This window comes from Euleptes europaea, chromosome 9 (assembly GCF_029931775.1).
Source record: "Euleptes europaea isolate rEulEur1 chromosome 9, rEulEur1.hap1, whole genome shotgun sequence".
In the NCBI taxonomy this organism is placed as follows: Eukaryota; Metazoa; Chordata; class Lepidosauria; order Squamata; family Sphaerodactylidae; genus Euleptes; species Euleptes europaea.
Genome location: NC_079320.1, coordinates 3580716 through 3596655, shown reverse-complemented (window position 1 = coordinate 3596655; position 15940 = coordinate 3580716). Strand labels below are relative to the sequence as shown.

Sequence of the window (15940 nt, the reverse complement as noted above, 5' to 3'; positions counted from 1 at the left end):
TCCAAAGCAGCCATTTTCTCCAGGGGAACTGATCTCTGTAGTCTGGAGAGCAGTTGTAATGCCAGATCTCCAGGCTCCACCTCAAGGTTGGCAACCCTATGGTCCAGATTGTGGGCTTTGGTCTGGGGGGAACCACCAGAACAAAGGGGTTAGAACATAAAGACCATGTTGGATCAGACCCATGCCCATCCAGTCCAGCAGTCTGTTCACACAGTGGCCAACCAGGTGCCTCTAGGAAGCCCACAAACAAGACGACCGCAGCAACATTGTCCTGCCTGTGATCCACAGCACCTCATATAATAGGCGTGGTCCTCTAATCCTGGAGAAAATCAGTATGCATCATGACTAGTATCCATTTTTACTGGTAGCTATGAATAGCCCTCTCCTCCATGAACATGTCCACTCCCCATAGAACAGGTCCTATGCCTGTTCTAAACCATTCTGCTCCCGTCCTATCCTTGGGACCCAGAGCACTCCTGCGCCCCTCGGCCCGCGCAGCTGCTCTGACCGTTTGTCGGGGATCTTGAAGTCGCGGTACAGCTGCTCGGCCCGCTTGTGGTTCTTGTCCAGGATGAGGTTGTAGACAGTATCGTGGAGGGAGTAGTCCAGGTACGGCTTGTCCTCCTCCTTCTGCATGCGGTGCTGGATGCGCAGCAACTTGACCTGGTCTTCGGTGGCCTGTGGGGAGGGCGGCAGACAGAGAAGAGGTCACAATGCCCACAGGCACCACATTAGGGCACCACTCTGCCCTAAGAATTTCTCCTCTGCTCTAATCAAGCCGACTACATTTGGCATTGTATCTTTTCATCCTGACTCCCTTCTTTGCAACACCCCTCCCACATCCTGACTGAGACAGAAGGGCTCAGGAATCTCCGTTCCTGCTTGTATCTGATGAAGGGAGCTTTGCCTCTTGAAAGCTTCTACCCCCGAAATCTTGCTGGTCTCTAATGTGCTCCTGGACTTGAATCCAGCTGTTGAAACAGACAGGCTCAATTCCCGGGTGGGGAAAAAAAATGTAAACTGGGCTGCAGCAGAAGCAATGAGAAGTCTTGTGGGCATCTTGTGGCAGACAGTTCCATAGGCTACAGCCCACATCATCATATACATGAAGAGAAACCACAGTCAGTATTGCAATCTTGTGAAGTGAGAATGTCACCTAAAGGAGACCCCAGCGCTGCCCATTGACTTCCCTTAGAGAAGGTTGGTAAAAGGAGGGGAAAGGGGGGGGAAGAGCACCCCCTTTCAGGGAAGATGGACCACCATTTGTTCCAATCTCAGAGAAGAACTCCGGACAACCTTCCAAGGAACCCCAGCGTTTCTCGGAGCACAAGTTGGAAAGTGGAGATATGGTAGAGATTCTTTGGCAGCAACGTTTGGAGACAAGGCCCGGATCACAAGTGCAACGCAGCGAGGCGCCTCACCTTGGCCGCAAACTCATTCTTGGCTTTGTAATATTCGTCCACAGCATTCACCAGGCTGGCCACACGCCCCTCGATCCGCTGAGGAGGAAAGAACAGAACATAGGTTGGGTCCAGAGCAGAGAAAACAGGCATGGGTGGCATAAGAACATAAGAAAAGCCATGCTGGGTCAGACCAAGGCCCATCAAGTCCAGTAGTCTGTTCACACAGTGGACAACCAGGGGCCTCTAGAAAGCCCACAAACAAGGCAACTGCAACAGCATTGTCCTGCCTGTGTTCCACAGCACCTAAGATAATGGGCATGCTCCTCTGATACTGGAGAGAATAGGTATGCAGCATGATTAGTATCCCTTTTGACTAGTAGTCACGGATAGCCCTCTCCTCCATGAACATGTCCACTCTCCTCTCAAAGCCTTCCAAGTTGGCAGCCATCACCACATCCTGGGGTAGGGAGTTCCACAATGTAACTATGTGTTGTGTGAAGAAATACTTCCTTTTATCAGTTTTGAATCTCTCACCCTCCAGTTTCAGCAGCTCACCTTTCTCTAGAAATGCCTGGTTCAGAACAAGATGTGAGAGATCTCCCAAAGATCTCAGCCCTTCCTTGGAAGGGGAAGGATCGGCCAGTTTACTTGAGCGGCCCTACAATCTCCAGTTCCATGTACACTCTGCTTAAAATTTTTGAAAGGTATCTATTACATTCCTATTATTCAAACTGTTGTGCTAAGGCAGTGGTCGGCAAACCGCGGCTCGCGAGCTGTATGAGTGTTAACATGGAACAGTAACAGCACAATCCTATGCAGAGTTAGTAAAATCTCTGCCTATTGAAATGAATGGGCTGAGACTGGAGTAACTCTCCTTAGGGTTGCACTGCTAATGATGCAAAATTACACAATAGAATTTTACAGCAAACTATACACAGTAGTATACTTGCAGGTTATGTTATTCTACTAGCGATAAAATTCTACTCCTTCCTTCCTCAGGGTTTTGAAGTTTCACCTGGCACTTCTCCAAGCCATTTTCTGCAGTCTTAAGGGCTAGAAACTTGGCGGTTTCTTTTTAATTTGTTTCAAAACAGAACAACAGGAGATACACAGGTTGCTCAGTTCTGCTCTAAGACTTTATCTGTGAGCTCAGGCAATGCACCTGTCAGATACCTGCAGCCCACCAGAACCTCCTAGAGCAGCCCAAGACCCTCCCGTGGGCTTGCCAAACTCTGCCAGCCTCTCTGCCCATCTTCCTCTGGCCGTGCCCCCAAAGCACCCACCTGCTCATTGGTGTAGCTGGAGCGGACAAAGAAGTTTCCGAGTTCCTGGTGATCGTCATCTTGATTGTAGAGGTCTTTGAGAGTATCCAGCTCTTGGTGTTTGCAGAACTGGGGGTTAGAAACCCGAACGTTAAGGGAAGCAAGACCAAGAGGAAGGCATAAGCTGGGTTGTCGGGAACACACAATGAGAAATTATTTAGGTAAATTCTTATTCACTCCATTTACTCCACTTTTCTTCCCAATGGGAAACTAAAGTGGTTTACAACTTTCTCCCCTCCTGCATTTTATCCTCACAACAACCCTGTGAGGGTTGGCTCAACCACATCCACATCGTGCACTAAGTCACTGGCAGCACCACAGAGTATGACGTCCGGGATCGCCTCCCCTCTGGTTGGGTCCACGACCAACTGTTTGAGGGCACAGTCAATGAGGACGTCGATAAATTTTATCTCTTTGGCTTGACTGGAGCATGCATTTATCCAGTCAATATGAGGGTAGTTAAAGTCTCCCATTATTACTACTTCATTACCTTTGCATGCTTCCCTGATTTCATTCTCCATCTCTAGATCATTCTGAGCCTTTTAGTGAGGATAGAATGTCCCCAGTACTAAATTAACTTTGGGACCCAGAATCGTCACCCACAAGGATTCTGTGGACGAGAGATCATGGTTGCATCCAAAAAGTGCCATCTACAATCTCTGCGGTCTTCAATCATATCCCCCAAGGTGGCCGAAGTCTTACAACAGCCCTGTTAGGTTGACCACTAATCATCACCATCCCAGCCAAGACCTTATCCTACCCTTTCTGTAGGGAGCTTAAGATTTTCAATTTTATCCTCACAATCACCCTGCGAGGCAGGTTAGGTTGAAAGACAGGCTCATGGACACCCAGGGAGACTCATGGCAGAGTGGGGACTAGAACCCGGATGTCCCCACTCCTAGGATGAAACGCTCAGCGTTGCCCCTCACCGGCTCTCAAATGAGTGTTTGTTCTCTCTCTCTCTCTCTCTCTCTCTCTCTCTCTCACACACACACACACACACACACACACACACACACACACACACACACTGACCGCGTGCTTCAAGAAAGCCTTTCTTTAGTGACCAGATGGATCCTGGGCTTCTGGTTGCCTCTGCAGCAGAACTCAGTACATAGGACCACGTGCACACTCATGTTCACACAATCTAAAAATTCTTACCTGGCGATAGAGGCTCAGCGCCACGGGCTGGTTCTGCAAGGTCATGAAGAAAGAGCCGCGGTTTAGTACGTTCTTCAGGTGCAAGACCACGGTGTAAACTGGCGCGGGAGGAAGGGCAGAGGTTAGGGGGCTAAAAAGGTAGCCTGCGTGGTGCATGAACACAATGGAAACACATATGATATTGGTGACAGTGGCAGGGGATTCCACAGGGGTGGTCAGAGACAGTTAAAAACTAGACAGGCTCTCAGGCTGTTCCTAGATCATGGCTTTCCCTATTCCCATGACCTTCATCTGCAAAGACAGCAAGGTTGGTCCAGTTGGCGGCTTCCAAACCCCACCTACAACATGCAAACCACTAGATTTTTCACTCAGCACAAGCATTATTTAGATCTACCTGGATCAGCAGTTTAAAAAATTCTTCTAGTTGAGGCTCACTTTTCTCCCCCAAAATTCAAACCAGAGGCATGCTTCACACCTGCAAAGACCCATTTCTAAATGGCACCAAGGTAAGAATTTTTGGGCACCCAAACAAGTTTTGGCACAAATCAAGGTCTGGCTTTCTGATTGGGAATGGGAATGACTCGTGTAGAGCTGCAGCAAGCAGCTTCTTCAGAGAATTCTGCTGACTGAAGAAGCTCCAATCACATCCAGTGCAAAATTACCTGGCAGAAAGAAGCCGGGCAAGAATGGTGATTCGTGCACAGGCACAGTAAGCAGCCTCCTTGGTGCACAAATATTTGATGCTCACAGAAGCCTTGGGCAGGGGACCAACATGTGCAGAGCTGTGGTGGGCAGCCAGAGAATCCCACTGATTGTAGCTTGAATCGCATCCAGAGTGAAATCGCCCAACAAGAACAGTGATTCATGCAGAGGCACAGCAAGCAGCCTCCTTGGTACATGAGGATTTGGTGCTCACGAAGACTTCACAAGTCCCTCACAACTGACTACAGGTGCCCACCCTTCAGCTTGGGACTGACTGTCCACTCTTCCTCTTCTCTCCCCACAAAAGGTAATCATGCAGGTGGTAAAAATGCCAGACTGCCCCATTAGTGGCAAGTTGCAATAGAGGGGGATTGTAGGAAGAGGACAGAGACCACCATTTCTGCCGCCTCTGGCTCTCTCAGGAACACACATGAAGCTGCCTGCTACTGAATCAGAACCTTGGCCCATCAAGGTCCGTATTGATTGGCAGCGGCTCTCCAGGGTCTCCGGCAGAGGTCTTTCACATCACCTACTTGCCTGGTCCTTTCAACTGGAGATGCCAGAGATTGAACCCGGGACCTCCTGCAGCCGAGCAGATGCTCTACCACTGAGCCACGGCCCCTCACATGAAGCTGCCTTATACTGAATCAGACCACTGATCTATCAAGGTCAGTATGGTCTATTCAGACTGGCAGCAGCTCTCCAGGGTCTCAGGCTGAGGACTTTCCCATCTAGGGTTGCCAACCTCCAGGTGGTAGCTGGAGATCTCCTGCTATTACAACTGATCTCCAGGTGACGGAGATCAGTTCCCCTGAAGAAAATGACCACTTTGGCCATTGGACTCTATGGCATTGAAGTCCCTCCCCTCTCCAAACCCCGCCCTCCTCAGGCTCTACCCACAAAATCTCCAGGTAATTCCCAACCCAGAGTTGGCAACCCTATTGCCATCACCTATTGTCTGGTCCTTTTTAACTCGGGATATGGAGAATTGAATCGGGGACCTTCTGCACGCCACGCAGATGCTCTGCCACTAAGCCATGGCCCCTCTCCCATTGCAGGCAGCATGGCAGACCCAAGAGAACCAAAGGGAAAGTGCCGGCAGCCGGTCTCCCGCCCTTCAGGCCTCTCCATCTCCCCGGTGTCCAAGGCCGGGGGCGTCCTCCCGTACCCAAGTCGGTGTCTCCGCTCTCGATGGCTTTGCTCAGGGCCAGAGTGCTCCTCATCATCTTCAGCAGCAGCGGGACCTGCTTCCCGGATCGGGGCTCATACTCCAGCAACTGTGAGAAACCACAGGGGAACGCTTTTGTGTGGGCGGGAGCACAGGGCCAGGTGAGGGGTGGGTGGGGAGGAAGCCACCAAAGGGACCCTTGCCACAAAAGGCCAGATTCTGCCACCCGCAAGTACTGCGCCAGTTAAATGGGCTTGTAGCCATTTGCCTCTTCTGCAGGGATGGCCTGTCCACCAGAGACTAGTCGGACTGAGGGGACCACCCAGGGCGCCAGAGGCAGAGAAGAAGAGTTGGCTTTTATATCCCGACTTTCTCTACCACTTAAGGAAAAATCAAACCAGCTTACAATCTCCTTCCCTTCCCCTCCCCACAACAGACACCCTGTGAGGTAGGTGGGGCAGAGAGAGCGTGACTAGCCCAAGGTCACCCAGCTGCCTTTGTGGGGAAACAAATCCAGTTCACCAGATTAGCCTCCGCCGCTCAAGTGGAGGAGTGGGGAATCAAACCCAGTTCTCCAGATCAGAGTCCACAGCTCTTAACCACTACACCACACTGGCTCCCCAGCCAGCCCTGTTGCTACCTCGCCCTTCCCCGGCAAGGCATTGGGATCTGCTGTGGCAATGCCCACCCTGGGAGGTGCCCCTATCCCTAGGGTTGGCCCACAGCGAGACTACACATTCCCTCCCTGCCTCTGTTGGCGGGGAGGGGGGGAGAGAACAGGAGCAGATGAGCCTGCTTCATCCCTCCCAGGCAGCAGGTTCACAAATTCCTCCTCATGGTGCTGGGTGTGTGTGTGTTCTTATGAATATGCCTATTACATTAGGTGCTGCGGAACACAGGCAGGATGGTGTTGGAATATGAGACTGCACATGGCAAGCAGATGGCAAGCAGATGTAAAAGATCTATGTGACAGCCAGGTGATTGGTGGTGTCACATGACAGCTCAATGACTGAGCAGAAAAACTGGCTTGTACTGGACTGAGCTAGATAGTCCTGGAGACAAGGCAGCCAACAGGTGATTGGCTGAGAGACTATGCCAGATATGTATATAGGTGTGTTATATATGTATTGGGTTGTGGAGAGTTGATGACCAAGCGGAGCATTCTGGCACTGTGAATAAAAGAGCACTTTTGTACTACGTGCTGAGTCTTCTGTGCTTACTCGCCTGTAGAGCTGCAACGCTTTCTAACATACGCCAACAGGGTTATGGGCCCAGTTCAGCTCAACTGCGCTACATCCTGGAGGTTCTGAGCAGAGGTACTATCTGTGGAACAAGGGCTGTAGTGAGCAGAAGGCGAGTGGATGTCTGAGGTTGAGTCAGACGGAGCAGAGGAGGTGCCCAGCAGGTCTGTCAGCAGCAGTGCGTCTGAGGCGGAGGAGGAGAGCGACACGGAGCAGGAGCAGCTGGGAGCGGGAGAAATTATGGCTCAAGCTGCAATGTCCTTGCTTGTGGAGAAGCTCACTTCTACCAACTACAATGTGTGGGCGTTACGAATGCAACACTACCTTAAAAGAGAGGCACTGTGGATTTATGTCTCCAACCCACCGGATCCTGAGACGCCGCAGGACGTGGTGAAAGATGAGAAGGCACTGGCAAGCATAGTGCTGAGCGTGGCTGACGACCAGCTTGTCCATGTGACGGGAGCTTTGAAAGCGAAAGCAGCCTGGAACTCATTATCACAGGTCTACGTCCAAAAAACAGCTGGCTCTTTGATAGCCATAATGAGGCGTTTGTACAGAACTTTTCTTTTGCCGTCAGTTCCTGTGAGAAACCATATAAATGAACTGACTGAATGTTTCCAAATGCTGGAGCAGAGGGGGAAGACTCTACCGGAGGATGATAAAGTTTATATACTCCTGAGCTCTCTGTCTGAGCAGTATAACATGCTAATTACAGCTCTGGAGTCGGTTGAAATTGATAAACTAACTTTACAGTATGTTATTGGAAGAATTTTGGAACATGAAAAAAGATTGCTTGCAAGAAATCCTGAGAAGCCTGCCAAGCCGGAGGGAAACCTGCCAAGCCAGGAGACGCGGAGGTTTGCCGGCGGAGAAAGGAATGCGGAGCAGAGAAAGCCGGGTGATTTACAGCAGCACGTGGCTCTGAGGGTCAGACGTTGCTACATCTGCAAGGCTACAAATCACTTAAAGCGTGACTGCCCAGAAGCAAGGAAGAAAAGCCGAAGGGACCAGTCGTCACGTGAGTTTGTGAGCGGTCAGAAGGCATCATTGGTGCTGACTGAGCACAGTGACACAGCCGGTGTCTGGATTTTAGACTCTGGTGCGTCACAGACCATTTGCCGGCATCAGGAACTTTTAAAAGACACACGGGACTCAAGTTTGCCGCACGTAAGCCTCGCTGATGGAAGGAATTCTGAGGTGACACGTGAGGGGAGTGTGTGGTTCCCAGCTTTGAACTATACATTTAAAAAGGTGCTATGTGTCCCTGAACTAGAGAATAATTTGCTAAGTGTAAGTGCCCTTGACAGGGCTGGATATACTGTAACATTTACAGACAAGGCTTGTAAGATATCCAAAGGTGGGAAAGTGCTTCTTACAGGGAAAATGTGTAATAATGTGTATGTGGTAGAAAATAGGCATGTGGAGGCAAAGATGATAACTAATAAGAGCCCCCATGACAATTGCATACATCTGCTACATAGAAGGTTGGCTCATGCAAATTATGAGACCATAAAGAAAACGCTAGCCTTACTGGGGAAGGAAAAAGTTAAAGAGTGTGGGAACTACCTGGATTGTGAGGTATGCAAAAGTTCCAAATCTAAGGCTTACCCAGTGGCTAAGCATAGTGAGAGACTCTCAGACACTGCATTAAAGGTAGTGCATGCAGATGTAATAGGCCCCTACAGGGAGAGTCACTCAGGTAACCATTACGCGTTGATTCTGGTGGATGATTGCACCAGATTCTCCTGGGTGTATCCTTTGAAAAAGAAGTCACAGGTGTTTGAAACATTTAAGTATTGGGCCAAAAGAGTGCAGAAACAACTTAAATGTACCTTGGATTCTCTCCAAACAGATTTTGGGGGAGAATTCATGTCAAATGAGTTTAAGAAGTGGTTACAAGTGCAAGGTGTGAGGCACAGAGTTGCCAACGTGGCGGTGCCAGCAGAAAATGGTGTTGCTGAACGACATGGGGGAATGCTACAAACAAAAATGTATTCCATGTTGCAGGATGCAGGGTTGCCAATGACATACTGGGCAGAAGCAATAAAGGCCGCCTCCTATGTTTCCAACAGGATCTGGACCAGGTCCATACAAGACATACCCTATAGGGTTTTGTACCAGAGGGATCCTAGCTTAGGTTACCTCAGAGTGTTTGGTACAAAAGCCTGGGTTGATGTGCCAATATCCAAGAGAAGGAAAGGAGGAGCGAGAGCTAAAAAACTAACCTTCCTTGGGTATCAGTCTGGCATGAAATCATACAGGTTTGCTGATGAACATAATTCTCTCAGCTACAGCAGAGCTGCGAATTTTTGTGAGGGTAATAACTGGGCCAGAATTCATGGACAGGAGGAGCCAAAAGAAATTGAGCTACCATTGACAGATCTCTCACAGGATGCAGATGGGGTGAAGCAGGAGGGGTCTCCTCAAAGGGCTTCATCGCCAAGGGCTGAAGAGGGGAGACAGATTCCTAGGGTGTCAAGCAGGAGCACTAAAGGAATTCCCCCGGAGAGGTATGGTTTTGAGACCACTGATGTAAATCATGTACAAGTCAAAGAACCAAAGAGCTTTCAGGAGGTAATGGCTTTGGAAAGCAGGGAAAAAGAGGCCTGGCTAGAAGCCATGCAAACTGAGTTTGATTCCCTGAAAGAGAATAAGGTATTCTCTGTAACAAAACTGCCAGCTCAAAGAAAAGCCATAGGGTGCAGATGGCTTTACAAAGTCAAACAGTGTCCAGAAGGGAAGATACTCCGTAAGGCCAGGCTTGTGGCTAAGGGTTATTCCCAAGTTGAAGGGCAAGACTTTGATGAATTATTTGCTCCCACTGTGAAGGCTGATACTATAAGAGCTGCATTGTGTAAAGCTGTCAGAGATAACATGTTAGTGCACCATTTTGATTTCACCACTGCATATCTGAATGCAACAATAAGTGAAGAAATATATATGGAGCAGATCCCTGGGTTTGAATGCAAGGGTAAACAAGGAGTATTAAAATTGCATAAGGCTCTGTATGGATTAAAGCAGAGTGCACGTGCATGGTCCCAATGCATTAGTGAAGCATTGGCAAATCTTGGGTTTAAGCAAGGTGTTGCTGATCCTTGTATGTTTACCAAATGTGTAAAGGGCTCTGACTGTGTTGTATTTTTATATGTTGATGATCTTTGTTTGTTGTGTCATACAAAGGAACAACTAAACTGGTTTAAGGAGGCAACTGGAAAACTGTTTAAAATGAAGCATCTTGGTGACATTCAAAATTATCTGGGGGTAGAAATTACCAGGAACCCAGAAGGATATTTTGAATTGTGCCAGGAGAAAAAGATTGAACAGCTCCTAGAAAAATTTAAAATGACAGAGGCCAAAAGCACTGAGACTCCCATGACAACAGGGTATGTGAAAGAGGTGGATGATAAGGTATTCCATGATAAAAATCAATACCAATCGTTGGTGGGTTCATTGTTATATCTGTCATGTTGGACAAGACCAGACATTTGTATGGCAGTACATTTGCTTTGCCAGAAATGTGCATGTCCATACATGAAAGACTGGAATGCAGCAAAAAGGGTGCTGCGATACTTAAAAGGCTCAGCTTCAGCCAGGTTGTGTTTAAAGGCTGATGCAGAGGAAACAATCACAGTGTATAGTGACTCCAGTTGGGGGGAAAGAGAAGAAGGAAAGTCTACCACTGGGTACGTGTTATTTCTACATGGGGCACTGGTTATGTGGAAGTCTTTAAAACAGACTCATGTAGCTACCAGCACATGTGAGGCAGAATATTCTGCATTAAGCGACAGTGAGATTCAGCTGGAATGGCTGTGTCAACTGGCTAAAGACCTAAATCTTGAATATGAAATGCCTGTAAGTGTTTACTGTGATAATACTGCAGCACAGCAATTGGCTGGATATCAAGGTATAAGAACAAGAAGTAAACACATCACAATAAGATACCAGAATGTCAGGGAAGCGGTAAACAATGGTTTAATGGTTCTGAAACATTGTGCTTCAAATGTAAATATTGCTGACGTTTTCACCAAATGTTTGTCTACTGAAAAGTTTGAACTCTTTAGAAGCAAATTGGGGCTTGCAATGTCAGTCTAGGAGGAGTGTTGGAATATGAGACTGCACATGGCAAGCAGATGGCAAGCAGATGTAAAAGATCTATGTGACAGCCAGGTGATTGGTGGTGTCACATGACAGCTCAATGACTGAGCAGAAAAACTGGCTTGTACTGGACTGAGCTAGATAGTCCTGGAGACAAGGCAGCCAACAGGTGATTGGCTGAGAGACTATGCCAGATATGTATATAGGTGTGTTATATATGTATTGGGTTGTGGAGAGTTGATGACCAAGCGGAGCATTCTGGCACTGTGAATAAAAGAGCACTTTTGTACTACGTGCTGAGTCTTCTGTGCTTACTCGCCTGTAGAGCTGCAACGCTTTCTAACATACGCCAACAGATGGTGCTGCTGCAGTCGTCTTGCTTTTGGGCTTCCTAGAGGCACCTGGTTGGCCACTGTGTAAGACAGGATGCTGGACTTGATGGGCCTGGGTCTGATCCAGCAGGGCCTTTCTTATGTTCTTATGAAGGCAATCTGATTTTCAGACAGCAGCAGATGATACTCTGCAAGGGGACCCTGCGCTAGTACAACGCCTCGTTTAATCAGGGGTGTTTGCTGCTTTCGCAGAGGTATCCACCCAGTTTGAACACAGCGCCGTGTGAGCACAAAGCCCCCCTGGAGAATGCTTTTGACCTGCCCAGCATCACATTAAAAGGAAACCTAGTACTCACTGATGTGATGATTCAGTCTGGGCTGTACCACTTCAGATTCTGGTGGGAAAGGGATGTGGCTGACATAAGTGATTTCTCATACAAAGTATCTCCCAGCCCCTTCCCTAACCTGCTAGCTTTCTATCTGCAGGGAATTCTTTTGTATGGAGATGCAGTCAGTCAAATGGGTCTCAAACTGCCATCGGAAGGGGTGTAGCCTGGAAACAGGTGCGTCGGGAACAACCTTTAGATGCTGTTGTGGGGTATGCTGCCTTCCCGGCTCACGCTGGCCAAGAGTCCCTTTGTGCCCCAGTGCGCCAGAATCCCACGGACCCTCACCCTCTGCCCCTACCTTAATGGCCAGCTCTGTCCGGCCGCACTCGTACGCCCGGGCAGCGATCTCCGAGTACGAGATGCCCGGGGTGTCACCCAGCTTCTGATTGATGGCGTAAGCCACTTCTTCGTCGGAGCTGTCCTTCTGTTGAACCTGGGAAAGTTCAAATTTTATTTATTTATTTGTCTCATCCAGCATGGCTTGTCTTGTGTTCTTATGTTCTCTCCAGGGTCAGAGGAGCATGCCTATTCTATTAGGGGCTGTGGAACACAGGCAGGATAAATGCTGCTGCGGTCGCCTTGTTGGTGGGCTTCCTGGAGGCACCTGGTTGGCCACCGTGTGAACAGACTGCTGGACTTGATGGGCCTGGGTCTGATCCAGCAGGGCCTTTCTTACGTTCTTATGCTCCGGATTCACACTGCTAGCAAAACCTCAGCCCCAATCCTTACCTTGTAACATGCCCAGTGAGCCAGGATCCGGCTGATGCCCTGGAACTCCGAGAGGCGCAAGTACTCGCAGATCTTGATTGCGATGGGGTACAGCCTCCGCAGCACCAGCCTAGGGCGTAAAAAAGCAGAAGCCGTCGCTACCGACACCAAGACTGTCCCACTCACGGAGGACCAGGACCATCAGCCCAGGTAGCCAGCAGCAGAGCCCCCGTGGTCAATGGCAGTATACCTCGAACTGCCAGAGGGCGGAGACAGGTAACAGGGAATGGTAGTCTCCACGGAGCTCTGTTTATGAGCTTTGGAGGGGGGCTATCAACTGGAATCCAGATCCACATCCAACTCTAATCTCCCACATCCGACTTCCAGGGTGAAAATCATCCGATTGCAACTCAAGGTTAGGCCAACAGTCCAAACATGTACTGCCTTTTCTGGCTGAATGTTCCAGAATGTGCACTCCCCCCACCAAAAAAAAAAAAAAAGATGTATAGCTTACTTGAGAGGAATGCTTACCTGTCCAGTAAAACTTCAATGGTGAGCTGTTTGTACCTATAGCAGCTGCTAAGGAGAAACTCTTCAAAGGGTATCTGCTATTTGGGCATCAAACCTGATCTCCAAAAGCCAAACGCTGCTGGTCCCAAGGAAGCAGCATGTACAATAGATGTGTCCGGACATAAGTACATAAGAACAGACCTGCTTGATCTGACCAGTGAGGGTCCATCTGGTCAAGCATCCTGTTTCACACAGTGGCCAACCAGTTCCTCTGGAGGGCCAACGACAGGGCAGAGAGGTTGAGGCCTTCTCCTGATGTTAATTCCTGGCACTGGGCCGTGGCTCAGCAGCAGAGCCTCTGCTTGGCATGCAGAAGGTCCCAGGTCCAATCCCTGGCATCTCCAGTAAAAAGGGACCAGGCAAGTAGGTGATATGAAAGACCTCTGCCTGAGACCCTGGAGAGCCGCTGCCGGTCTGAATAGACAATACTGACTTCGATTGGACCAAGGGTCTGGTTCAGTATAAGGCGGCTTCATGTGTTCAAAGGTTGACTGCCTCTGAACATTGAGGTTCCCTTTAGTCTCCAGGACTAGTAGCCACTCATAGACCTCTTCTCCATGAATATATCTAATCCTCCTTTTAAAGCTGTCTATGCCCATGGCCATCACTACATCCTCTAGCAGCAAATTCCCCTTGATCATCACTCATTGTATAAAGTAGTATTTCTTTTTGTACGTCCTGAGTCTACTGCCCATCAGCTTCACTGGATGCCCTCGAGTTCCAGTGTTTTGAGAGAGGGAGAAAAGGTTCTCTTTGTCAACGCTTTCCACTCTGCATCATTTTATGAACCTCTATCATGTTCCCCATCAGTCTTCTCTTTTCTAAGTCCCAGACTCTTCAGCCTTCCCTCATACAGAAGGTGCACCAACCCCCTTCATCATCTTGGTTGCCCTCTTCTGTCCCTTTTCCAGCTCAGCAATGCCCTTTTTAGGATACAGTGGCCAGAGCTGCACACAGTATTCCAAACGAGGCTGCACCATGCAACAAGGATGGGTCACGGCGAACTCCACAAGGCAGAAAGGGGTGGAAATTGCCAGGCAACCAGATGCAGCCCCCTTCCCCCCAATAGTGGGCCTAGGTCCTCTCAGCTCCTCCCACCGTCAAGAGAAGGAGGGGCTATGCTGGGGATTCGTGGCTCCACTGTGGACAGAAACCACGCTGGGATGGGGACTGCACTGAGAATGGGAACTGGGTGAGACCCAGCAGAAAACAGGTGGGATCCAACCATCCGTTTCCTACCCTGGCCCTCCAAAGAGCGGGTGCTGCTTCTGTTACCCCAAACTTCCCCAGCGACTCTGGTAGGCATCAAGCTCTTCTCCTCCAATCCCTTGGATAAGCTCCTGAACCTATTCTCTCTATCGGGGTTCAGATCCAGAACACAAAAGTAATAGAAGAGGGTGTTCAAGCTCATACAAAATAAACCCCACTACAGCTATTCACAGAGAGAGGGTTTTGGGCCCCAACTTATCCAGGATTAGAAAGCAATCTGGATGTGAGCTCTAATACCTCTCTTTTTTTAAGACATTGATTAGCCACATTTCTTCCTTATGGAGCACAAGGCAGCTTATGACACAGAGAAAACGCATAAAATAAAACATTCAAAACCCAAAATTTGCAATCACAACTAGTGACTCCTAGTAAACTTAGCCAAATACAGTCCTAACTAAGACCATCTTCAACTGCCTCTGAAAGATCAAAAGTGAAGGGGCCAGGTGCACTTCTCTGGGGAGGCTGTTCCATAGTTGTGGCGCTGCCACGAAAAAGGCCCTTTCTCGGGTACCAAGCAAACAAGCTTCTTTGATTGGTGGGACAGTCAAGAGGGCCTCTCCCTGTGATCTTAATTCCCAGGCAGGAACATACGGGAGAACATGGTCCTTCAGATACCTGAGACCCTGGAGAGCCGCTGCCGGTCTTAGACAAGACTGACTCTGATGGACCAAGGGTCTGATTCAGGATAAGGCAGCTTCGGGTGTTCACCTTAAAGACCACCCCTCTTGCCAAGTCCGATCATTCTCTTTTTAAACAAAGGATACTGAGCGTAACTGAGGGGGATCCCAATCTGGTAATCCCGGATGGTGTTCAGCACCCGGAGGTCCCGACACGTCTCCACAAAGCTCTCGGGGGGAAACTTGTCGATGAAGCATTTCCCAAAGGAGGCCGCCTGAAGGCACAGAGGAATGAACACAGGAGGGTGTACGGGTTTAAAAAGGAAAGTTTCTAGTCCCTACGGCTGCAAAATTAGGCTGACAGGAAGTGGGCTGTCCAGTTAAAACTTTCTGTTGGAAGCCAGAAGCCAGGGAAAGTAGCTGAGACTTCCTGAGATAAAATGGAAGAGAGGAGAATGGTGTGCACTGTTTTGGGGAGAAAGTGGGGTAGAAATGAAATAAACAAACAAATGGATCAGGGTGGAGACTTCAGCAAGGTATCATGCCATACAATCCACCCTCCATAGCTGCCATTTTCTCCCGGGGAACTCATCTCTGTAGTCTGGAGATCAGCTGTAATTCCTGGATATCTTCAAGCCCCTCAAGGGGGTGGCAACCCTATTCGAGATGGGTTCAGGATACTCCCATGTCAGAAAGCTTACTGAGGTTCGTCCCTCGGATATGGAGCTACACTGACCCCCCTCCAGCGCGCGCATGCGCGCACACACACACACACACACACTTCTTTACTTTCCTTCAAGTTTCCTTCCAGGGCCAGTCAGAAATTGAGTACAGGTTTAAATATCCCCTGACCTTGCGGGCTCAGGCTAGCCCAGCCTCATTTGGACGGAGACCACCCAGGAAGTCCAGGGTTGCTATGCAGAGGCAGGCAAGGGCAAACCACCTCTGCTCCTCTCTTGCTTG

At 49.1% G+C, this 15940-nt stretch overlaps 1 protein-coding gene across 1 annotated transcript in view; it reads right to left on the bottom strand.

Annotated features, from left to right (window-relative positions):
* Positions 1 to 15940, bottom strand: part of VPS16 (VPS16 core subunit of CORVET and HOPS complexes) — a 33973-nt gene that overhangs the window by 3399 nt on the left and 14634 nt on the right. The window contains exons 13-21 of the mRNA XM_056855362.1: positions 15125 to 15252; positions 13053 to 13088; positions 12543 to 12651; positions 12112 to 12246; positions 5757 to 5865; positions 3887 to 3984; positions 2687 to 2794; positions 1422 to 1499; positions 509 to 678 (exon numbers count right to left, since the gene is read on the bottom strand). Of these exons, the coding sequence (XP_056711340.1) occupies positions 509 to 678; positions 1422 to 1499; positions 2687 to 2794; positions 3887 to 3984; positions 5757 to 5865; positions 12112 to 12246; positions 12543 to 12651; positions 13053 to 13088; positions 15125 to 15252 (971 nt within the window). The remainder of the gene's footprint in view (positions 1 to 508; positions 679 to 1421; positions 1500 to 2686; positions 2795 to 3886; positions 3985 to 5756; positions 5866 to 12111; positions 12247 to 12542; positions 12652 to 13052; positions 13089 to 15124; positions 15253 to 15940) is intronic.